The following is a 24,206-nucleotide window of genomic DNA, read 5'->3' on the forward strand; positions in this document are numbered from 1 at the left end:
GGGGTGGGTAAGTAAAGTATGGATGGAGGGGTGGGTAAGTAAAGTATGGATGGAGGGGTGGGTAAGTAAAGTATGGATGGAGGGGTGGGTAAGTAAAGTATGGATGGAGGGGTGGGTAGGTAAAGTATGGATGGGGGGGTGGGTAGGTAAAGTATGGATGGGGGGGTGGGTAAGTAAAGTATGGATGGAGGGGTGGGTAAGTAAAGTATGGATGGAGGGGTGGGTAGGTAAAGTATGGATGGAGGGGTGGGTAAGTAAAGTATGGATGGAGGGGTGGGTAGGTAAAGTATGGATGGGGGGGTGGGTAAGTAAAGTATGGATGGAGGGGTGGGTAAGTAAAGTATGGATGGAGGGGTGGGTAGGTAAAGTATGGACAGAGGGGTGGGTAAGTAAAGTATGGATGGAGGGGTGGGTAGGTAAAGTATGGATGGAGGGGTGGGTAAGTAAAGTATGGATGGAGGGGTGGGTAGGTAAAGTATGGATGGAGGGGTGGGTAGGTAAAGTATGGATGGAGGGGTGGGTAGGTGATGGAGGGGTGGGTAGGTAAAGTATGGATGGAGGGGTGGGTAGGTGATGGAGGGGTGGGTAAGTAAAGTATGGCTGGAGGGGTGGGTAGGTAAGGTATGGATGGATGGGTGGGTAAGTAAAGTATGGATGGAGGGGTGGGTAGGTAAAGTATGGATGGAGGGGTGGGTAAGTAAAGTATGGATGGAGGGGTGGGTAGGTAAAGTATGGATGAAGGGGTGGGTAGGTAAAGTATGGATGGAGGGGTGGGTAGGTAAAGTATGGACAGAGGGGTGGGTAAGTAAAGTATGGGCATAGGGGTGGGTAGGTAAAGTATGGATGGAGGGGTGGGTAAGTAAAGTATGGATGGAGGGGTGGGTAAGTAAAGTATGGATGGAGGGGTGGGTAGGTAAAGTATGGATGGAGGGGTGGGTAGGTAAAGTATGGATGGGGGGGTGGGTAAGTAAAGTATGGATGGAGGGGTGGGTAAGTAAAGTATGGATGGAGGGGTGGGTAGGTAAAGTATGGATGGGGGGGTGGGTAGGTAAAGTATGGATGGGGGGGTGGGTAAGTAAAGTACTGATGGAGGGGTGGGTAAGTAAAGTATGGATGGAGGGGTGGGTAGGTAAAGAATGGATGGAGGGGTGGGTAGGTAAAGTATGGATGGAGGGGTGGGTAAGTAAAGTATGGATGGAGGGGTGGGTAAGTAAAGTATGGATGGAGGGGTGGGTAGGTAAAGTATGGATGGGGGGGTGGGTAAGTAAAGTATGGATGGAGGGGTGGGTAGGTAAAGTATGGATGGGGGGGTGGGTAAGTAAAGTAAGGATGGAGGGGTGGGTAGGTAAAGTATGGATGGAGGGGTAGGTAGGTAAAGTATGGATGGAGGGGTGGGTAGGTAAAGTATGGATGGGGGGTGGGTAGGTAAAGTAAGGATGGAGGGGTGGGTAGGTTGAGTAAGGATGGAGGGGGGGGGTAGGTTGAGTAAGGATGGAGGGGTGGGTAGGTAAAGTATGGATGGAGGGGTGGGTAGGTAAAGTATGGATGGGGGGGTGGGTAAGTAAAGTAAGGATGGAGGGGTGGGTAGGTAAAGTATGGATGGAGGGGTAGGTAGGTAAAGTATGGATGGAGGGGTGGGTAAGTAAAGTATGGATGGAGGGGTGGGTAGGTAAAGTATGGATGGAGGGGTGGGTAGGTAAAGTATGGATGGAGGGGTGGGTAGGTAAAGTATGGACGGAGGGGTGGGTAAGTAAAGTATGGGCATAGGGGTGGGTAGGTAAAGTATGGATGGAGGGGTGGGTAAGTAAAGTATGGATGGAGGGGTGGGTAAGTAAAGTATGGATGGAGGGGTGGGTAGGTAAAGTATGGATGGTGGGGTGGGTAAGTAAAGTATGGATGGAGGGGTGGGTAAGTAAAGTATGGATGGAGGGGTGGGTAGGTAAAGTATGGATGGAGGGGTGGGTAAGTAAAGTATGGATGGAGGGGTGGGTAGGTAAAGTATGGATGGGGGGGTGGGTAGGTAAAGTATGGATGGGGGGGTGGGTAAGTAAAGTATGGATGGAGGGGTGGGTAAGTAAAGTATGGATGGAGGGGTGGGTAGGTAAAGTATGGATGGAGGGGTGGGTAGGTAAAGTATGGATGGAGGGGTGGGTAAGTAAAGTATGGATGGAGGGGTGGGTAGGTAAAGTATGGATGGAGGGGTGGGTAAGTAAAGTATGGATGGAGGGGTGGGTAGGTAAAGTATGGATGGAGGGGTGGGTAGGTGATGGAGGGGTGGGTAGGTAAAGTATGGATGGAGGGGTGGGTAGGTGATGGAGGGGTGGGTAAGTAAAGTATGGATGGAGGGGTGGGTAGGTAAGGTATGGATGGAGGGGTGGGTAAGTAAAGTAAGGATGGAGGGGTGGGTAGGTAAAGTATGGATGGAGGGGTGGGTAGGTAAAGTATGGATGGAGGGGTGGGTAGGTAAAGTATGGATGGAGGGGTGGGTAGGTAAAGTATGGATGGAGGGGTGGGTAGGTAAAGTATGGATGGAGGGGTGGGTAAGTAAAGTAAGGATGGAGGGGTGGGTAGGTAAAGTATGGACAGAGGGGTGGGTAAGTAAAGTATGGATGGAGGGGTGGGTAAGTAAAGTATGGATGGAGGGGTGGGTAAGTAAAGTAAGGATGGAGGGGTGGGTAGGTAAAGTATGGATGGAGGGGTGGGTAGGTAAAGTATGGATGGAGGGGTGGGTAGGTAAAGTATGGACAGAGGGGTGGGTAGGTAAAGTATGGATGGGGGGGTGGGTAAGTAAAGTAAGGATGGAGGGGTGGGTAGGTAAAGTAAGGATGGAGGGGTGGGTAGGTAAAGTATGGATGGAGGGGTGGGTAGGTAATGTGTGGATGGAGGGGTGGGTAGGTAATGTGTGGATGGAGGGGTGGGTAGGTAAAGTATGGATGGAGGGGTGGGTAGGTGATGGAGGGGTGGGTAGGTAAAGTATGGATGGAGGGGGTGGTAGGTTGAGTAAGGATGGAGGGGTGGGTAGGTAAAGTATGGATGGAGGGGTGGGTAGGTAAAGTATGGATGGAGGGGTGGGTAGGTAATGTGTGGATGGAGGGGTGGGTAGGTAATGTATGGATGGAGGGGTGGGTAGGTAAAGTATGGATGGAGGGGTGGGTAGGTGATGGAGGGGTGGGTAGGTAAAGTATGGATGGAGGGGGGGGTAGGTTGAGTATGGATGGAGGGGTGGGTAGGTAAAGTATGGATGGAGGGGTGGGTAGGTTAAGTATGGATGGAGGGGTGGGTAAGTAAAGTTTGGATGGAGAGGTGGGTAGGTTGAGTATGGATGGGGGGGTGGGTAGGTAAAGTATGGACAGAGGGGTGGGTAAGTAAAGTATGGATGGAGGGGTGGGTAGGTAAAGTATGGATGGAGGGGTGGGTAAGTAAAGTATGGATGGAGGGGTGGGTAGGTAAAGTATGGATGGAGGGGTGGGTAGGTAAAGTATGGACAGAGGGGTGGGTAAGTAAAGTATGGATGGAGGGGTGGGTAGGTAAAGTATGGATGGAGGGGTGGGTAGGTAAAGTGTGGACAGAGGGGTGGGTAAGTAAAGTATGGATGGAGGGGTGGGTAGGTAAAGTATGGATGGAGGGGTGGGTAGGTAATGTGTGGATGGAGGGGTGGGTAGGTAATGTGTGGATGGAGGGGTGGGTAGGTAATGTATGGATGGTGGGGTGGGTAGGTAAAGTATGGATGGAGGGGTGGGTAGGTAATGTAAGGATGGAGGGGTGGGTAGGTAAAGTATGGATGGAGGGGTGGGTAGGTAAAGTAAGGATGGAGGGGTGGGTAGGTAAAGTATGGATGGAGGGGTGGGTAGGTAATGTGTGGATGGAGGGGTGGGTAGGTAATGTATGGATGGAGGGGTGGGTAGGTAAAGTATGGATGGAGGGGTGGGTAGGTGATGGAGGGGTGGGTAGGTAAAGTATGGATGGAGGGGGTGGTAGGTTGAGTAAGGATGGAGGGGTGGGTAGGTAAAGTATGGACAGAGGGGTGGGTAAGTAAAGTATGTATGGAGGGGTGGGTAGGTAAAGTATGGATGGAGGGGTGGGTAAGTAAAGTATGGATGGAGGGGTGGGTAGGTAAAGTATGGATGGAGGGGTGGGTAGGTAAAGTATGGACAGAGGGGTGGGTAAGTAAAGTATGGATGGAGGGGTGGGTAGGTAAAGTATGGATGGAGGGGTGGGTAGGTAAAGTATGGACAGAGGGGTGGGTAAGTAAAGTATGGATGGGGGGGTGGGTAGGTAAAGTATGGACGGAGGGGTGGGTAGGTAAAGTATGGATGGAGGGGTGGGTAGGTAAAGTATGGATGGAGGGGTGGGTAGGTGATGGAGGGGTGGGTAGGTAAAGTATGGATGGAGGGGGGGTAGGTAAATTATGGACAGATGGGTGGGTAGGTAAAGTATGGATGGAGGGGTGGGTAAGTAAAGTATGGATGGAGGGGTGGGTAGGTAAAGTATGGATGGAGGGGTGGGTAGGTGATGGAGGGGTGGGTAGGTAAAGTATGGATGGAGGGGGGGGTAGGTTGAGTATGGATGGAGGGGTGGGTAGGTAAAGTATGGATGGAGGGGTGGGTAGGTTAAGTATGGATGGAGGGGTGGGTAAGTAAAGTTTGGATGGAGAGGTGCGTAGGTTGAGTATGGATGGGGGGGTGGGTAGGTAAAGTATGGACAGAGGGGTGGGTAGGTAAAGTATGTATGGAGGAGTGGGTAGGTAAAGTATGGACAGAGGGGTGGGTAGGTAAAGGATGAATGGATGGGTGTGTAGGTAAAGTATGGATGGGGGGGTGGGTAGGTAAAGTATGGATGGAGGGGTGGGGAGGTAAAGTATGGATGGAGGGGTGGGTAGGTAAAGTATGGATGGGGGGGGTGGGTAGGTAAAGTATGGATGGAGGGGTGGGTAGGTAAAGTATGGATGGAGGGGTGGGTAGGTAAAGTATGGATGGAGGGGTGGGGAGGTAAAGTATGGATGGAGGGGTGGGTAGGTAAAGTATGGATGGGGGGGTGGGTAGGTAAAGTATGGATGGAGGGGGGGGGTAGGTAAATTATGGACAGATGGGTGGGTAGGTAAAGTATGGATGGAGGGGTGGGTAGGTAAGGTATGGATGGAGGGGTGGGTAAGTAAAGTATGGATGGAGGGGTGGGTAGGTAAAGTATGGATGGAGGGGTGGGTAGGTAAAGTATGGACAGAGGGGTGGGTAAGTAAAGTATGGATGGAGGGGTGGGTAGGTAAAGTATGGATGGAGGGGTGGGTAGGTAAAGTATGGATGGGGGGGTGGGTAGGTAAAGTAAGGATGGAGGGGTGGGTAGGTAAAGTATGGATGGAGGGGTGGGTAGGTAAAGTATGGATGGGGGGGTGGGTAGGTAAAGTATGGATGGAGGGGTGGGTAGGTAAAGTATTGATGGAGGGGTGGGTAGGTAAAGTATGGATGGAGGGGTGGGTAGGTAAAGTATGGATGGAGGGGTGGGTAGGTAAAGTATGGATGGAGGGGTGGGTAGGTAAAGTATGGATGGAGGGGTGGGTAGGTAAAGTATGGATGGAGGGGTGGGTAGGTAAAGTATGGATGGGGGGATGGGTAGGTAAAGTAAGGATGGAGGGGTGGGTAGGTTGAGTAAGGATGGAGGGGGGGGGGTAGGTTGAGTAAGGATGGAGGGGTGGGTAGGTAAAGTATGGATGGAGGGGTGGGTAAGTAAAGTATGGATGGAGGGGTGGGTAGGTAAAGTATGGACAGAGGGGTGGGTAGGTGATGGAGGGGTGGGTAGGTAAAGTATGGATGGAGGGGGTGGTAGGTTGAGTAAGGATGGAGGGGTGGGTAGGTAAAGTAAGGATGGAGGGGTGGGTAGGTAAAGTATGGATGGAGGGGTGGGTAGGTAAAGTATGGATGGAGGGGTGGGTAGGTAAAGTATGGATGGAGGGGTGGGTAGGTAAAGTATGGATGGCGGGGTGGGTAGGTAAAGTATGGATGGAGGGGTGGGTAGGTAAAGTATGGATGGAGGGGTGGGTAGGTAATGTATGGATGGAGGGGTGGGTAGGTAAAGTATGGATGGAGGGGTGGGTAGGTGATGGAGGGGTGGGTAGGTAAACTATGGATGGAGGGGGTGGTAGGTTGAGTAAGGATGGAGGGGTGGGTAGGTAAAGTATGGATGGAGGGGTGGGTAGGTAAAGTATGGATGGAGGGGTGGGTAGGTAATGTGTGGATGGAGGGGTGGGTAGGTAATGTATGGATGGAGGGGTGGGTAGGTAAAGTATGGATGGAGGGGTGGGTAGGTGATGGAGGGGTGGGTAGGTAAAGTATGGATGGAGGGGGTGGTAGGTTGAGTAAGGATGGAGGGGTGGGTAGGTAAAGTATGGATGGAGGGGTGGGTAGGTAAAGTATGGATGGAGGGGTGGGTAGGTAATGTGTGGATGGAGGGGTGGGTAGGTAATGTATGGATGGAGGGGTGGGTAGGTAAAGTATGGATGGAGGGGTGGGTAGGTGATGGAGGGGTGGGTAGGTAAAGTATGGATGGAGGGGGGGGTAGGTTGAGTATGGATGGAGGGGTGGGTAGGTAAAGTATGGATGGAGGGGTGGGTAGGTTAAGTATGGATGGAGGGGTGGGTAAGTAAAGTTTGGATGGAGAGGTGGGTAGGTTGAGTATGGATGGGGGGGTGGGTAGGTAAAGTATGGACAGAGGGGTGGGTAGGTAAAGTATGGATGGAGGGGTGGGTAGGTAAAGTATGGATGGAGGGGTGGGTAGGTAAAGTATGGATGGAGGGGTGGGTAGGTAAAGTATGGATGGAGGGGTGGGTAGGTAAAGTATGGATGGAGGGGTGGGTAGGTAAAGTATGGATGGAGGGGTGGGTAAGTAAAGTATGGATGGGGGGGTGGGTAGGTAAAGTATGGATGGGGGGGTGGGTAGGTAAAGTATGGATGGAGGGGTGGGTAAGTAAAGTATGGATGGAGGGGTGGGTAGGTAAAGTATGGATGGAGGGGTGGGTAGGTAAAGTATGGATGGAGGGGTGGGTAGGTAAAGTATGGATGGAGGGGTGGGTAGGTAAAGTATGGATGGAGGGGTGGGTAGGTAAAGTATGGACAGAGGGGTGGGTAAGTAAAGTATGGATGGAGGGGTGGGTAGGTAAAGTATGGGTGGAGGGGTGGGTAAGTAAAGTATGGATGGAGGGGTGGGTAGGTGATGGAGGGGTGGGTAGGTAAAGTATGGATGGAGGGGGGGGTAGGTTGAGTATGGATGGAGGGGTGGGTAGGTAAAGTATGGATGGAGGGGTGGGTAGGTAAAGTTTGGATGGAGGGGTGGGTAGGTAAAGTATGGATGGAGGGGTGGGTAGGTAAAGTATGGATGGAGGGGTGGGTAGGTAAAGTATGGATGGAGGGGTGGGTAGGTAAAGTATGGATGGAGGGGTGGGTAGGTAATGTGTGGATGGAGGGGTGGGTAGGTAATGTATGGATGGAGGGGTGGGTAGGTAAAGTATGGATGGAGGGGTGGGTAGGTGATGGAGGGGTGGGTAGGTAAAGTATGGATGGAGGGGGGGTAGGTAAAGTATGGATGGAGGGGGGGTAGGTAAAGTAAGGATGGAGGGGTGGGTAGGTAAAGTATGGATGGAGGGGGGGGTTGGTTGAGTAAGGATGGAGGGGTGGGTAGGTAAAGTATGGATGGCGGGGTGGGTAGGTAAAGTATGGATGGAGGGGTGGGTAGGTAAAGTATGGATGGAGGGGGTGGTAGGTTGAGTAAGGATGGAGGGGTGGGTAGGTAAAGTATGGATGGAGGGGTGGGTAGGTAAAGTATGGATGGAGGGGTGGGTAGGTAATGTGTGGATGGAGGGGTGGGTAGGTAATGTATGGATGGAGGGGTGGGTAGGTAAAGTATGGATGGAGGGGTGGGTAGGTGATGGAGGGGTGGGTAGGTAAAGTATGGATGGAGGGGGTGGTAGGTTGAGTAAGGATGGAGGGGTGGGTAGGTAAAGTATGGATGGAGGGGTGGGTAGGTAAAGTATGGATGGAGGGGTGGGTAGGTAATGTGTGGATGGAGGGGTGGGTAGGTAATGTATGGATGGAGGGGTGGGTAGGTAAAGTATGGATGGAGGGGTGGGTAGGTGATGGAGGGGTGGGTAGGTAAAGTATGGATGGAGGGGGGGTAGGTTGAGTATGGATGGAGGGGTGGGTAGGTAAAGTATGGATGGAGGGGTGGGTAGGTTAAGTATGGATGGAGGGGTGGGTAAGTAAAGTTTGGATGGAGAGGTGGGTAGGTTGAGTATGGATGGGGGGGTGGGTAGGTAAAGTATGGACAGAGGGGTGGGTAGGTAAAGTATGGATGGAGGGGTGGGTAGGTAAAGTATGGATGGAGGGGTGGGTAGGTAAAGTATGGATGGAGGGGTGGGTAGGTAAAGTATGGATGGAGGGGTGGGTAGGTAAAGTATGGATGGAGGGGTGGGTAGGTAAAGTATGGATGGAGGGGTGGGTAGGTAAAGTATGGATGGAGGGGTGGGTAGGTAAAGTATGGATGGAGGGGTGGGTAGGTAAAGTATGGACAGAGGGGTGGGTAAGTAAAGTATGGATGGAGGGGTGGGTAGGTAAAGTATGGGTGGAGGGGTGGGTAAGTAAAGTATGGATGGAGGGGTGGGTAGGTGCTGGAGGGGTGGGTAGGTAAAGTATGGATGGAGGGGGGGGTAGGTTGAGTATGGATGGAGGGGTGGGTAGGTAAAGTATGGATGGAGGGGGGGGTAGGTAAAGTTTGGATGGAGGGGTGGGTAGGTAAAGTATGGATGGAGGGGTGGGTAGGTAAAGTATGGATGGAGGGGTGGGTAGGTAAAGTATGGATGGAGGGGTGGGTAGGTAAAGTATGGATGGAGGGGTGGGTAGGTAATGTGTGGATGGAGGGGTGGGTAGGTAATGTATGGATGGAGGGGTGGGTAGGTAAAGTATGGATGGAGGGGTGGGTAGGTGATGGAGGGGTGGGTAGGTAAAGTATGGATGGAGGGGGGGGTAGGTTGAGTATGGATGGAGGGGTGGGTAGGTAAAGTATGGATGGAGGGGGGGGTAGGTAAAGTTTGGATGGAGGGGTGGGTAGGTAAAGTATGGATGGAGGGGGGGTAGGTAAAGTTTGGATGGAGGGGTGGGTAGGTAAAGTATGGATGGAGGGGGGGGTAGGTTGAGTATGGATGGAGGGGTGGGTAGGTAAAGTATGGATGGAGGGGGGGTAGGTAAAGTTTGGATGGAGGGGTGGGTAGGTAAAGTATGGATGGAGGGGTGGGTAGGTAAAGTATGGATGGAGGGGTGGGTAGGTAAAGTATGGATTGGGGGGTGGGTAGGTAAAGTATGGACAGAGGGGTGGGTAGGTAAAGTATGTATGGAGGAGTGGGTAGGTAAAGTATGGACAGAGGGGTGGGTAGGTAAAGTATGGATTGGGGGGTGGGTAGGTAAAGTATGGACAGAGGGGTGGGTAGGTAAAGTATGTATGGAGGAGTGGGTAGGTAAAGTATGGACAGAGGGGTGGGTAGGTAAAGGATGAATGGATGGGTGTGTAGGTAAAGTATGGATGGGGGGGTGGGTAGGTAAAGTATGGATGGAGGGGTGGGTAAGTAAAGTATGGATGGAGGGGTGGGTAGGTAAAGTATGGATGGGGGGGTGGGTAGGTAAAGTATGGATGGAGGGGTGGGTAAGTAAAGTATGGATGGAGGGGTGGGTAGGTTAAGTATGGATGGAGGGGTGGGTAGGTTAAGTATGGATGGAGGGGTGGGTAGGTTAAGTATGGATGGAGGGGTGGGTAGGTTAAGTATGGACAGAGGGGTGGGTAGGTAAAGTAAGGATGGAGGGGTGGGTAGGTAAAGTATGGATGGAGGGGTGGGTAGGTTAAGTATGGATGGAGGGGTGGGTAGGTTAAGTATGGATGGAGGGTTGGGTAGGTTAAGTATGGACAGAGGGGTGGGTAGGTAAAGTAAGGATGGAGGGGTGGGTAGGTAAAGTATGGATGGGGGGGTGGGTAGGTAAAGTATGGACAGAGGGGTGGGTAGGTAAAGGATGAATGGATGGGTGTGTAGGTAAAGTATGGATGGGGGGGTGGGTAGGTAAAGTATGGATGGAGGGGTGGGTAGGTAAAGTATGGATGGAGGGGTGGGTAGGTAAATTATGGACGGAGGGGTGGGTAGGTAAATTATGGACGGAGGGGTGGGTAGGTAAAGTATGGATGGAGGGGTGGGTAGGTAAAGTATGGATGGAGGGGTGGGTAGGTAAAGTATGGATGGAGGGGTGGGTAGGTAAAGTATGGATGGAGGGGGGGTAGGTAAAGTATGGATGGAGGGGGGGGGTTGGTTGAGTAAGGATGGAGGGGTGGGTAGGTAAAGTATGGATGGCGGGGTGGGTAGGTAAAGTATGGATGGAGGGGTGGGTAGGTAAAGTATGGACGGAGGGGTGGGTAGGTAAAGTATGGACGGAGGGGTGGGTAGGTAAAGTATGGACAGAGGGGTGGGTAGGTAAAGTATGGATGGAGGGGTGGGTAGGTAAAGTATGGATGTAAGGGTAGGTAGGTAAAGTATGGATGGAGGGGTGGGTAGGTAAAGTATGGATGTAAGGGTAGGTAGGTAAAGTATGGATGGAGGGGTGGAGGAAGTCAGCAGTCAATAGAAACGTTAATTGGTGTGTGACTGTGACAGTGATCAGAGGGCACCACAGGGTATTGTACAGGTACTGTAAATGCCGAAATAACCGGTTCCAGAGGAGTTTGCTGTGTGACTGTAGATGCAGAGGTGCCTAAATGACAATGGGTGTGTTTCAGAGAAATGACTCCCTTGAACTCAACTGTTGAAAGATCTTCTCCGGGTCAACCATCTTAACTCCAATGTCATTCTATTGTGAAGAATGAAGTAGGATTGTAAGAAAGAAGCTTTATTTCCACAAACCGATCTGCAGCAACAATGTAATGTCACACAGGGTAAGGAATGTTGTTTAACACATGCACTCGCGTGCCTTCAAATGCTTGACCTCAACTGGTCTCCTTGCTGTACTGTACCTCACTCTGAACACGTAGGCCTCACATTACGTGTTCGCACACGCACGCAGTCACAGTCACAGTCACAGTCACAGTCACAGTGCTTCAGATCACAGCACACTGCTTAGCAGTATTGATCGTTAGGTCTGAGCCAAAGGCAGCAGAGGGAGGAATGCATGAGGAGAGAGCGAGAGAGGGGGGAGATGAATGGTCATGGAGTGATGGGGCTGATAAGTTGTCCAGGACTGACAGGGGGAGAAGGATGTGTGTGTGTGTGTGTGTGTGTGTGTGTGTGTGTGTGTGTGTGTGTGTGTGTGTGTGTGTGTGTGTGTGTGTGTGTGTGTGCGTGTGTGTGTGTGTGCGTGCGTGCGTGCGTGCGTGCGTGCGTGCGTGCGTGCGTGCGTGTCTATGCAGGTGGGTGAGTGTGGGGAGGACTACTGTCACTCACTCATACTGATGGAGGATGGAGGCTCAGGGGTAGAGAGAGGCTTAAAGAGAGAGCAGAGGAGAGGTGATCCAGTCAGGCTGAATTACGGCCACTTGCAGTGTTCTCAGAGGTGCCGTATAATATAGTAATATAGTACCTTTAAAGAGGGATTGAAAACCTGACAAATTGCTCCGGAGAGACACTTTATGTGCGGGCAGGTGAGCGGGTGTGCGGGTGAGTGTGTCTGTCTGTCTGTAGCCTATGTATTTGTGTGCGGGCACCTGTGTAAAATACACTACATGACCAAAAGTATGTGGACACCTGCTTGTCAAACGTCTCATTCCAAAATCATGGACATCAATATTGAGTTGGTCCCCCCTTTGCTGCTATAACAGCGTCCACTCTTCTGGGAAGACTTTCCACTAGATGTTGGAACATTGCTGCGGGGACTTGTTTCCATTCAGCCACAAGAGCATTAGTGAGATCGGCACTGATTAGACATTAGGCCGATTAGACCTGGCTCGCAGTCGGCGTTCCAATTCATCCCAAAGGTCTTCAGTGGGGTTGAAGTCAGGGCTCTGTGCAGGCCAGTCATGTTCTTCAACACGGATCTTGACAAAACACTTCTGTATGGGCCTCATCTTGTGCATGGGGGCATTTTCATCCTGAAACAGAAATTGGCCTTCCCCAAACTGTTGCTACAAACTTGGAAGCACAGAATTATCTAGATTGTCATTGTATGCTGTGTCGTTAAGATTTCCCTCCCTGGATCTAAGGGGCCTAGCCCGAACCATGAAAACCAGCTCCAGACCATTATTCCTCCTCCACCAAACTTTACAGTAGGCGCTATGCATTCGGGTAGAGTTCTCCTGGCATCTGCAAAACCCAGATTTGTCCTTCAGACTGCCAAATGGTGAAGCGTAATCACTCCACAGAACACATTTCTACTACTCCGGAGTCCGAGCTTTACATTTCATTACATTACACACCAGCCAACACTTGGCATTGCGCATGGTGATGTTAGGCTTATGTGCGACTGCTCGGCCATGGAAACCCATTTCATGAAGCTCCAGACGAAGAGTTCTTCTGCTGATGTTGCTTCCAGAGGCAGTTTGGAACTCGGTAGTGAGTGTTGCAACCGAGGACAGAAGATTTTTATGCGATATGTGCTTCAGCACTTGGCAGTCCCGTTCTGTGAACTAGTGTGGCCTACCACTTTGTTGCTGAGCCTTTGTTGTTCCTAGACGTTTCCACTTCACAATTACAGCACTTACAGTTGACCGGGGCAGCTCTAGCAGGGAAGAAATTTTACAAACTGACTTGTTGGAATGGTGGAATCCTATGACGGTGCCACATTGAAAGTCACTAAGCTCTTCTGTAAGGCCATTCTTCTGTCAATGTTTGTCTATGGAGATTGCATGGCTGTGTGCTCGATTTTATACATCTGTTAACAACGGGTGTGGCTGAAGTAATAGAATCCAATAATTTGAAAGGGGTGTCCACATACTTATGTATATATAGTTTATGTGTGTAATATGTATATAAATACTGTGGTTCATTTGTGTTGTGGTTGGTTTATTGTCGGATGGTTATTTTAATAGCTTGTTATCTGGTCCCAGATCACTTCTTAAACAGCTTGTTTATTGGTTGACCTACCATTGTCCCTCTCCTGCCTGACGCTTGCTATCCCAAATACTGCCCCTTCAAAGAGTTGAGCACTATACTTTATTTGGATCCCCATTAGCTGACACCTTGGCAACAACTAAGGTTCTTCCTTGGGTCCACTAAGGATGGGGGCTTCTTTTAGTTCATCTCTTGTCTCTGAGAATGTAATGTTAATGGCTAAATGGCTAAAACATAACCGTGAACCGCCAGCTTTCAAATGGGTTTATTGGCTTGAAAATGAGTAGCAGCTAAATTAATTGGACTGATTTTATGGAGCTTTGGTGAATCCGACAAAGAACAGAAATATCTCTCTCTGTCTCTTCTACCCCCCTCTCTATTTTCTCTCTGTCTCTGTCTCTCTTTCTCTCTCCCTCCCTCTCCCATCTCATTCTGTAGTAAGTGTAATTGTACTCAGGCTAATGAATAGAGAGAAGACTGGATAAATACAATGTAATACCCTGAAAACATACTCCTCCATTATACAATTACTTAAATTTCCATTCACAAACACAGTAGAGCCAGATAATGTAAACAATTAAGGCTTTTTTACCAATGGAATTATGGGGTTTTCAGGTTTTACATTTGAGCAGCAATGGTACATATTTGTATTGTACTATGATGTATCATTGGAGCATATTTGTATTGTACAATGATGTATCATTGGAGAATATTATATTGTACTATGATGTATCATTGGAGAATATTGTATTGTACTATGATGTGTCATTGGAGAATATTGTATTGTACTATGATGTACCATTAGAAGGGTTTCCTCTTCAACGTGTGAAGCATAAACCAAACCATTGGTTCTGGTAACATAATCCTTGCCTTCAGATTGGTTTAATCATGTTTGAGTTTGAGGAACGTAAAACAATTCCAGCAAATTCATAAAAAATCCAAATGCGCAGTGAACTTGAACTTGGTACACTTTCTTGTCCACACTACCTTGTCCTCACTACCTGAGATACAGGTAAGGCTTTGAGACAAGGCTTCATGTTGATTTTTGGGGCACCATGGGTACCAGGTCACAAGGTTTTTCATGGTTTTCAGTAATGCAGCCCATTGGAGGATCGAATATAAGTACACAGTTAAGTACTGTACAGGACAACCAGTCCTTAGGAGAGCAGTCTTTGTAAATGTCCATATCATCCCATCTTATCACCCCAAGTCGAGTCCAAACTGAATGTGAACTGTTATAACCTAACCTTTTTGAAATCTTCCTATACCTTCTGAACAGCTAGGTGGACAGCTAAGCAGGCCGAGCAATATGGAATGTAGGAGTTGCTCTTCTTCCCTCCCTTCCTCTATGTAAAACTTAATCCTTCTTTATCTTTGTGTCCTCTTATAGGAAAGGAAGACTACGTGGCGACCTTCAAGGGATCCGAGTTCTTCTGCTACGACCTGTCCTTGAACCCGATCCAGAGCAGCAGCGACGAGATCACCCTGTCCTTCAAGACGTTACAGAGGAACGGTCTGATGCTTCACACGGGGAAGTCTGCAGACTACGTCAACCTGGCCCTGAAAAACGGAGCTGTATCGCTGGTCATTAATTTGGGGTCTGGGGCCTTTGAAGCTCTGGTGGAGCCTGTCAATGGGAAATTCAATGACAATGATTGGCATGATGTCAAAGTTACAAGGAATCTACGTCAGGTAACAGTAAAATGGGTGACTGCGATGGAGAATTAGTAGTAAACAAATTTAGATGAGCCCAATTTGATTGAATTTGATTATTACAATCAAATAAATTTGACCCATTTTGTAATAAGTATTTCGATTGATCGTAATAATGATTTGATCTGTAGTAAGACATGAAGAATGCGGTGCTGCATTTGAGCAGGGACATATCTAGACCAGTGATAGTTTTTCAAATAAAAATAATGATAATGGAATATCAGAGGCATCAATAGAGGAAAGACCATATGAAAAACATGGGGGCAATGCAAATAGTCTGGGTAGCCATGTGACTAGATGTTCAGGAGTCTTATGGCTTGAGGGTAGAAGCTGTTTAGAAGCCTCTTGGTCCTAGACTTGGTGCTCCGGTACCGCTTGCCGTGCTGTAGCAGAGTGAACAGTCTCTGACTACAGTGGCTGGAGTCTTTGACAATTTTTTTAGGGACTTCCTCTGACACCGCCTGGTATAGAGGTCCTGGATGGCAGGAAGCTTTGCCCCAGGGATGTACCACTTTGTTCAGAGTTGCTGATATCTGAGTCATCCATTCCTCTATACTGTAGTTGTGACCACAATGAACATAATATATTTACTTTTAGAGGATCAGCCTTTTTGTTGTTGACCTCTGGGTCTTTGGCTGCTCAACACATGCTCAACTGTTACACCCCCCAAAAATTGAGAAAACGCTAAATTAAGAAAAATAAAAGCAACACAGTTTACACGCAACACAGTTTGCTTTATGACATATAGTTGGAAGTGTTGAATATACTGGTTTTATTGAGGATCTCTCGTACGGCATTCTACCAACACACTAGCTCTCTCTAGATGTGTTCCTGCTCAGATAGTAGTGGATTGTTTGTTTTGAAACGCCACACTGACAAAAAGTAAAAAAAAAATATATATATAAATATTAAGATGATTTCAGTAATGTTAAAATGTTATTTATTTGTGAAAACATTAAGAATGCATAATGAAAGTGCATGCTCAATGGGGGAATCCAATCTCCATTCTCGTTCTCATTCTGTGTCAGGGTCTTTGCTTTGTTTCATTACAGTAAAGTGATCCTAAAGTCCATCAATAAGACCATAATGGAGGTAAAGTAATGTAAGATGAGTTCCTGACCACCGACGTCCCAACGGATGGGATCGGTCGGAATCTTGGTCTGTAACGGGTCTTGAAAATCATGAACATGGTCCTAAACTGGTCCTAATAATGAAAGAATGTATCAAATGAACCCAAAGATCTGAAAGACTTTCGTTAAAGAGGGTCAACTGATGCGCTTTAGGCATTCTCTCTTATGAACCATTTGATGTCTGTCAATCATACCGTGTCAGAGGGGTGGGGGTTGGGGTTGTTGATGCCTACCCAGGCAGTCCGGTCTACGAGTCCGGTCTAGGGAGTCACCAATCGATCCAACGCTGGCTAGCTCACTTCCACTTGTGGAGGCATTTTCGCTAGTCTTTCTTAGTCTGCTTTTTATCTTGTAAAAATTACTTATTTTGCCCTTTTTTACTCTATGTTACTAACATGCTTTGAAAAACAACAACTAACATGTCATTCATGGAATGTGTCATACTACTAACCAATCTCTTTTTTTAATGTTTATTAACAACAACAACAACAAACTCAGTAATGTACTAACTTTTGGTAGTTAACCATCATCTCTTTTTTGAGTAACTATCGTTATTCTGTTCACAGTTTTTAATTTCCTTTCTCCCCCCTTTTCCACAAAGCACTCAGGCATTGGACACGCTATGGTAAACAAACTACATTGTTCGGTAGATATCATTCTAATTGTTTCTTAGTTTGGGTTTGCCGTGTGTTTCTTTTCTATCTTTTCTTACTGTAGACGTCATTAACAAAAAAAGGGGAACTGCGGTTGGTACTCTTTCTGCTTACGTTTTGACCTTTTTATTTTTACTATATTTTCATCCGTTGGTTGGTTTTCACCACTTCCTGTTATTTTTACTTCCTGTCTCCTGTCCAATCACGTTTTTAGGAGCATCGTTTCGAGCCTTTTGCATCAAGCAGTGGTTAACAAAGGAGGACCCATGTCTGACTCCTGCCTGGCTGGCCTGATGCTCATTGGCTCAGCCAGTGTTCTATTTCCCATTCACTCTGCATGGCATGCATTCTGAATGCTGCGCTGTACGCTGCACATGCTCACACTTCCCGACCACTCGTCTAGTCCAGCTGTCGTTGTCATTGGTGCTTTTAATTTTTTTTGCACGATCCACCAATCCTGTGCTTCTGCATACATCCGACACAAGCGCAAAGTGTCGGACCAAAACAATTTTTCCTTAACCTATTAACTAACACTATCTTGGGGAACATTTCTTTTTGTGTGCTCACATGCAAAAGGAAAAGACAAAAACACCTTACTTTTGTCTTTCTGAAAAAAACTAATTTTTGTGTATTACGCTAAACGCTAAACCTGTGGTTGTGGCTTCTACTCGCTTGCTGCTTTCTATATCTAACCCACTCGCACGCTGTTCTTTTATTTTCTTTTTATTAGAAAACAAACTGCTTATTAACTTTTACTAATATGTAACCCTAGCGAAACTAACCTAGATAACATTCTACTAACACCATTTTTGTGTCTGCTGAAATTCCTTTTGAGTTGCAGTAGGGGCTAACTTACTAACACACTTAGTCTGGGGCAACTAACTAACTTCCTAGCTAACTAGCTTTATCAATTCCTTGGGGGGCTAGCAGTCTACATCTCAAACTACTAATCCTAAACTGGACAAAATAAACAAAAAAACAAGAAAAAAATAAAAAACAGACATGAAAATGGGTTTCTATAATCTTTACCAAAAATCTATAGAGGAAAAACAATACTATCACAGACTCAGAGACTATATATCAGAGGCAGAAAGCCGCTGGACTGAGAGCTCTGATAGGCTATCTGAGAATAGCGTGTCCTTTCCCTGTGCTTTGTTGTCTAGGTAACTATATCCGTGGATGGGATACTGACCACCACAGGGTATACTCAAGAAGACTACACCATGCTAGGCTCCGACGACTTTTTCTATGTTGGCGGGAGTCCTAGCACGGCTGACCTGCCTGGATCACCTGTTAGCAACAACTTTATGGGTTGTCTGAAAGAGGTAAACACCAACACGCTGTGCTTACTCTCAGGGTAGAGGAGTGGGCATCATATCAAACACTGTGCACTACTCTCAGGTTAGGGAGTGGGCATCATATCAAACACTGTGCTTATTCTCAGGTTAGGGAGTGGGCATCATATCAAACACTGTGCAATACTCTCAGGTTAGGGAGTGGGCATCATATCAAACACTGTGCAATACTCTCAGGTTAGGGAGTGGGCATCATATCAAACGCTGTGCACTATTCTCAGGGTAGGGAGTGGGCATCATATCAAACACTGTGCAATACTCTCAGGTTAGGGAGTGGGCATCATATCAAACACTGTGCTTATTCTCAGGTTAGGGAGTGGGCATCATATCAAACACTGTGCAATACTCTCAGGTTAGGGAGTGGGCATCATATCAAACACTGTGCAATACTCTCAGGTTAGGGAGTGGGCATCATATCAAACACTGTGCTTATTCTCAGGTTAGGGAGTGGGCATCATATCAAACACTGTGCAATACTCTCAGGTTAGGGAGTGGGCATCACATCAAACACTGTGCAATACTCTCAGGTTAGGGAGTGGGCATCACATCAAACACTGTGCAATACTCTCAGGTTAGGGAGTGGGCATCACATCAAACACTGTGCACTATTCTCAGGTTAGGGAGTGGGCATCACATCAAACGCTGTGCAATACTCTCAGGTTAGGGAGTGGGCATCACATCAAACACTGTGCACTATTCTCAGGGAAGGGAGTGTGGGGTGTACAGTACATCACTGGGTACACGCAAGGAGTACTGAACAGGCCCTTGCTCTTCCAGACACACTTTTCTTTATTTTAATCATCTCTAAGGGACTGTTGCATGCTAGTAGATACTCATAGACTTTCAGTCACTGCGCTAACTCTAATTAGCATTGGCTCGCAAAACTACCTCCAACACTGAACACAAAGACATACTGTACAAATGGTATCCAGAAGTTCATCTGACTCTAGGGAAGTAGATAACGGGCCTTATTGCCAAAATCCTGGAGTGACCCTTTAAACAAACACTCGTTCTCCTAATCCTGACCCCCCCCACACACACACACACGAACACACACCCCACTGTACCCCACCAGAGCCCCTTCTCCTCTGTGTGGGAGTCTCCCCAGGTTTCATGCAGCTCTGCCAGGTGAATTTCCATGACCAGTTCCAGGGATGCGTCCCAAAATGGCACCCTATTTCCTAAATAGTTCATGACCAGAGTGTACTATAAATGGAATTGAGTGCCATTTGGGACAAAGCCCAGCACTCAACACTCCATAGCCTTTACTGACATACCTCAGGGGGTGGAGAGGAAATATCCTGCTAAGAGTTTAGGAGGCTAGGAGACTTCTGTTTGCGGAACCATTAAGTTCTAAGTCAGAGGTCTAAATCAGTTCCCAATCCGTTCCAACATTCCGTACACCTCACTGTCATACCTCAGAGGGGGGTCTCCTGCCAAGACAATTCTGTTTGCAGAACCTAAAGCAGGGGTTTTAAATTGGATACAAAATCTTTTGCTGAACACAAATGGTATACTGTACTTATGCACTACAATCAAAAGAGAGAGACGCTGAGAAAGACGTTCCTGTCATATCAGGATCAGACTATTCAAGATCCAATTGTTCTCTGTAGTTTCAAAAGATGCTTCGCAATAATATTATATGATATATATATTATATAGAGCAAATAGAAGGTATTCAGTAGTCCTACATGCTGGAACACGCTGGTAAAGGGAGGTGTTTCCATGTTCCCATTCTGTTATGTTCTGCAAAATATTACAGTGGGTACTTAATGGGGATGCTGACCCAAAAAATGCATTGTAACATCAGCAGACACCAAGTAAATCTTCCAAGAAGTGCAATAAAAGGTTCCCTTCATGTATCTTATAATTTCAAAAAAAGTATTCTCTCTCTCTCTCTCTCTCTCTCCTTCTTCTCTCTCTCTCTCTCTCTCTCTCTCTCTCCCACTCCTCTCACTCTCTCTCTCTCTCTCTCTCTCTCTCTCTCTCTCTCTCTCTCTCTCTCTCTCTCTCTCTCTCTCTCTCTCTCTCTCTCCTCTCTCTCTCTCTCTCTCTCTCTCTCTTCTCTCTCCTCTCTCTCTCTCTCTCTCTCCTCTCTCTCCTCTCTCTCTCTCTCCTCTCTCTCTCTCTCTCTCTCTCTCTCCTCTCTCTCTCTCTCTCCCTCTCTCCTCTCTCTCTCTCTCTCTCTCCTCTCTCTCTCTCTCTCCTCTCCTCTCTCTCTCTCTCTCTCTCCTCCTGTTCCTTGTGTGGTGTCCTACATTTCTCCCCTTCTGCTCCCCCTACATTTCTTACCTACTTCTCTCTTCACCTCCAACCGAGCATCTCGTCCTCACAGAACCTAACAGATAAGTTCTGAGGCGACAGTCTTAATAAGCAGTCAGGGTGTAGACCACATGTCCACGCTCCGTCACTACCTCGTTAGCGCTAGGAGCTCGTTAGGAGCTAGAGCTCGTTAAGGGGCATGCATGTCTTCGTTAGAGGAGTGCCTCTGAGGTGATACATGGAGGCGCATCCCAAATGGTACCCTATTCCCATAGGGTTCTGATCAAAAGTAAGACACGATATAGGGAATATGGTGCCATTTGGGACGCAGCAATAGAGCTACTGAGAAGACAAAGAGAGCCATCTAGGCCTGTGTCGGTGGTACCCTCCTTCCAGTCTGATAGGCTGTTTCCCAAATGGCACTCTATTCCCTATATAATGCATTACTTTTGACGAGAGAAGGGAATAGGTAAAAGGGTGCGATTTTAACTGCACACCTAGTCCTGTCAGTCCAGCACGCCAGATGGGGGCACAGAAATCCTCCTGTCTTTTGGGGTTTTCTGGGGTTAGATCAAGGCATTTATCAGCAATGTTGTGGTGCCATCCCTCAAGATTGTCTATTATATTGACAAGAGAGTCAAGTGACAGCTCTAACAATGGAATGGGGCGCGTCGGGAGCGTTGTGAGAGTTGTTTAAGATACTCTTCAAAAAGGTAGAGTTTCAAACATTTTCGGAATATGGGCAGGGACTCCTCTGTCCTGACTTGTTCAGGGAATTGGAGTGCTGGGATAGAGAAGAGCTTTGACTGGGCTGAGCGGTAGCTGCCCTCTATGCTAAAATAGTTATATACATTAGGAGTCGTCTATCAATCTCTATGAAAAGTTGCCGAAATGCCACTTGCGTCCATAAACTAATCATCATGGAACCTCTATTAGATCAAATCATCTTCACCTAGTTCATTAGCAATGACTTTGTTGGTTTACCAAATTCAACTCTCATACACCTCCATGCCAAAATGTCCACAGAAATCCTACCTTCTGTGGATTTCTGGCGCTGCGATCAAGGCTGGAGTGGGTTGGCAGTTGGCAATGATGAATAAGGCCTGTAGTTGCTATGAAGTGTCCCAGTGGAAGAGAGTCAGAGAGGGTCCCCATTTATCCCAGTCCTTTCTTCCTAAAGCCATCTAATGGGGCGCTGGCAGAAAGCACTGTGTGTGTATTTATAACATATGTCTGGCAGAAATGAAAGAAGTGTATTGATGTGGGGTTACATCAACTCACATCCTAATTCTTCAGTCCTCCTTGTTACCAGGCCTTATACCAGGCCTGTATCTATGTACAGTGTATGTGCCAGTTTAGTTTAAGTTAAACTGGCACATACAAAGTCTGGAGTTGAACATAACTAACAGGCCTTATTATAGTATAGTATGTAGTATAGTCCCATGTGTGCCAGGTGGTATCAGCTGTGAGCACAGTGACAATGGAAGTACAACTCTATTTCTAATTCTGGAGACGCACAGATTATATTTCTATGGTGTTAAAAAAATACTACAGCTTGTAGGATACTATGCTCTGTAGTATCCCTTGATCATTTATTTATTTAACTATAATAGCATAGGAACAGTGGGTTAACTGCGTTGTTCAGGGGCAGAACGACAGATTTTTACCTTGTCAGCTCGGGATTCGATCTTGGTTACTAGTACCACGCTCTAACCACTAGGCTACTTGCCGCCCCATAATGGGTAGTACTTACTATATCATTTTGTAGTGTACTGTAGAATATTATAGTAAATACTACAGCGTTATCCACACAAAAAACACTGTAGTAAATACTACAGAAATGTCAGCAAAAACACTACAGTCCGCAAAAACACGACATTTGTAAGCTATAGTAAATACTGCAGTATTTAATTTGCATATACCTTGCCCATGCCCATTCTCTGCAAGTTATAGAGAAAGCAGAACCTCTTGACTCTGTTCAGAAACCAGTCCTACCTACCTACCGACCTACATGGTATGGAAAATGAGCTGTTTTTGTATTTCTTCAGTAGATTTCTTCAAGGAGAAATCTCCCCACTTCTATGTAAAAAAAAAAAAAAAATATATATATATATATATATATATATATATATATATATATATATATATATGCTTGTAAATATTACAGTAATGTCCCCAAAAACACTACAGTAAATGCTGCTGTATACCATACTACAATGTGAAAAAACACTACAGTAAATACTACAGTAAATACTACAGTCCACAAAAAAACTGCAGTAAATACTACAGCATACTACAGTAATTACTATAGTATATACTACTCTTTTTTTCTACAGTATTTGGGTATTTCTATAAATAATGGCACCAATGTGTGACATTGGGATCAACATATCAAAATGATTTGAAACAGAAATAAAAAGGATTTTCATGCAGTTCTGCCTGTGTACTTAGAGGAATAAAAGTGAATATATGCAAATTGTCTCATAACTCCAGCTATACAACAACATAGGACTAGGATTATACATCCTTTAATCAGGGTTCATATAGATATTGACAAGTCAAATTCATGGACTTTCAGGGACTTTTTCAAGCACTTAATTGTAATTTTCAAGGACATCAATGTTATACAATTGTATAGTTTATATAATTGTAGATGTAGGGCCTAATATAGAACCCTTCCCACCAAAAGCATGCAAAAAGTGTCCAAAAAGTAGGCCATTACCACTACAACAATAATGATTTCTTGGGCAGTGCCAATGCATTGATATTATAATTATTATTACATTCTAAAATATGTGAGAATATTGTCTGACAAATAAATTGGATGCATGGAGATTTTTCTGTAGCCTATGTGGCTGACGCAGGCACACATAATAAAGCCAGGAATAGCAGCAGCATTAATCTCACTATTTGAATCTCACCATCACTGTTTTTATAATGAGAAAGTGACCAAGCACCAGGTTCCTTTTTTAATGGAAGGATTTGTATGGAAAGCCAAGTTGAAGGCAGCATTAGATGTTGTTGTCCTCATAATAACCACACATGGTTATACTTCAACAGAGTAGCACAACACCCTTCAATTGAATCAGCGGGAAACAATTGAAGGTGGCCACGTTTCTCACAAAAACTAAATCACAGATAAGTATAAGGGAGCAGGAGAACTTATACATTGGTTACAATAATTACAAGGACCTTTCAAGCATCAAATTGAGGAAATGTCTGATTTTCAAGGTAGGCCTATTCCAGTACTTGCATTTCTGAGCTCCAAATCCAAGAAGGCTACTTCAAGCCCCTTGTGTTCATTAAAATGGCAGGTGTAACATGGTAAACAAAATGTATTAGTCATGTTATATCATTACCAGATCATAGTGTGAATAAGCCCACTAGGCTATGTCATTATTTGTCATTATATCCAGAATAATTAATAGGAATAGCGTTAGGTGTTGCTTCTGTCCTATACACTTGTGAACAGTTGACTGTGTCCACGACAACATATGAAACATGAATTCATTACCTTGATGCTTTCTCTTTTAAATCTAACGATTCAATTCGCTAAGGATATTAGATCCAACATCCAGGCACAACTCGCTTCGCCGGCATAACGAATAAGACACCAAAATATTCTGGACATTCCTCGCGAACACCTTTTTCCTAGCACTTGGGCCGTTGTTGTATTGCGTGTGCTATCACAAATGCTGTCCGCCACTTGACTGTCCTTCAGAAAATTCCTTCCTGGATGATGATGTGTGAAAATATCACGGCGTAACTAATCAGCTGGACAGCAAATGCGCATCCAACAAGTATTATGCAAAGTTATTGAAGAACCACGTTAATGACAGTTTCGATTTAGGTATTAAGTATCAAGGTAAGGGGACTCTTTCGGTTAGAAGCATTCAATTTTGCATTCGCATGCTGTACATCATTTTGTATTTGTGTGTGCCCATGTAAATTGTTTGCACCCCGTAACATAAGGAATACAAGAAATGTTACACTGCATTTCTTTCTGAGATCTCTATACAAAAAACAGTCCTAC

General features: G+C 46.5%; 1 protein-coding gene across 11 annotated transcripts in view; it reads left to right on the top strand.

The window, feature by feature from the left end:
* Nucleotides 1-24,206, top strand: part of LOC129828755 (neurexin-1a-like) — a 311,088-nt gene that overhangs the window by 204,497 nt on the left and 82,385 nt on the right. For 10 of the 11 annotated variants that reach the window (XM_055889943.1, XM_055889939.1, XM_055889944.1 and 7 more), the window contains 3 exons: nt 14,451-14,752; nt 16,505-16,528; nt 17,720-17,881. In XM_055889943.1, coding sequence (XP_055745918.1) covers nt 14,451-14,752; nt 16,505-16,528; nt 17,720-17,881 — 488 coding nt within the window. The remainder of the gene's footprint in view (nt 1-14,450; nt 14,753-16,504; nt 16,529-17,719; nt 17,882-24,206) is intronic. The other variant, XM_055889942.1, reaches the window with a different exon arrangement.

The sequence above is a fragment of the Salvelinus fontinalis genome, chromosome 30, assembly GCF_029448725.1.
Source record: "Salvelinus fontinalis isolate EN_2023a chromosome 30, ASM2944872v1, whole genome shotgun sequence".
In the NCBI taxonomy this organism is placed as follows: Eukaryota; Metazoa; Chordata; class Actinopteri; order Salmoniformes; family Salmonidae; genus Salvelinus; species Salvelinus fontinalis.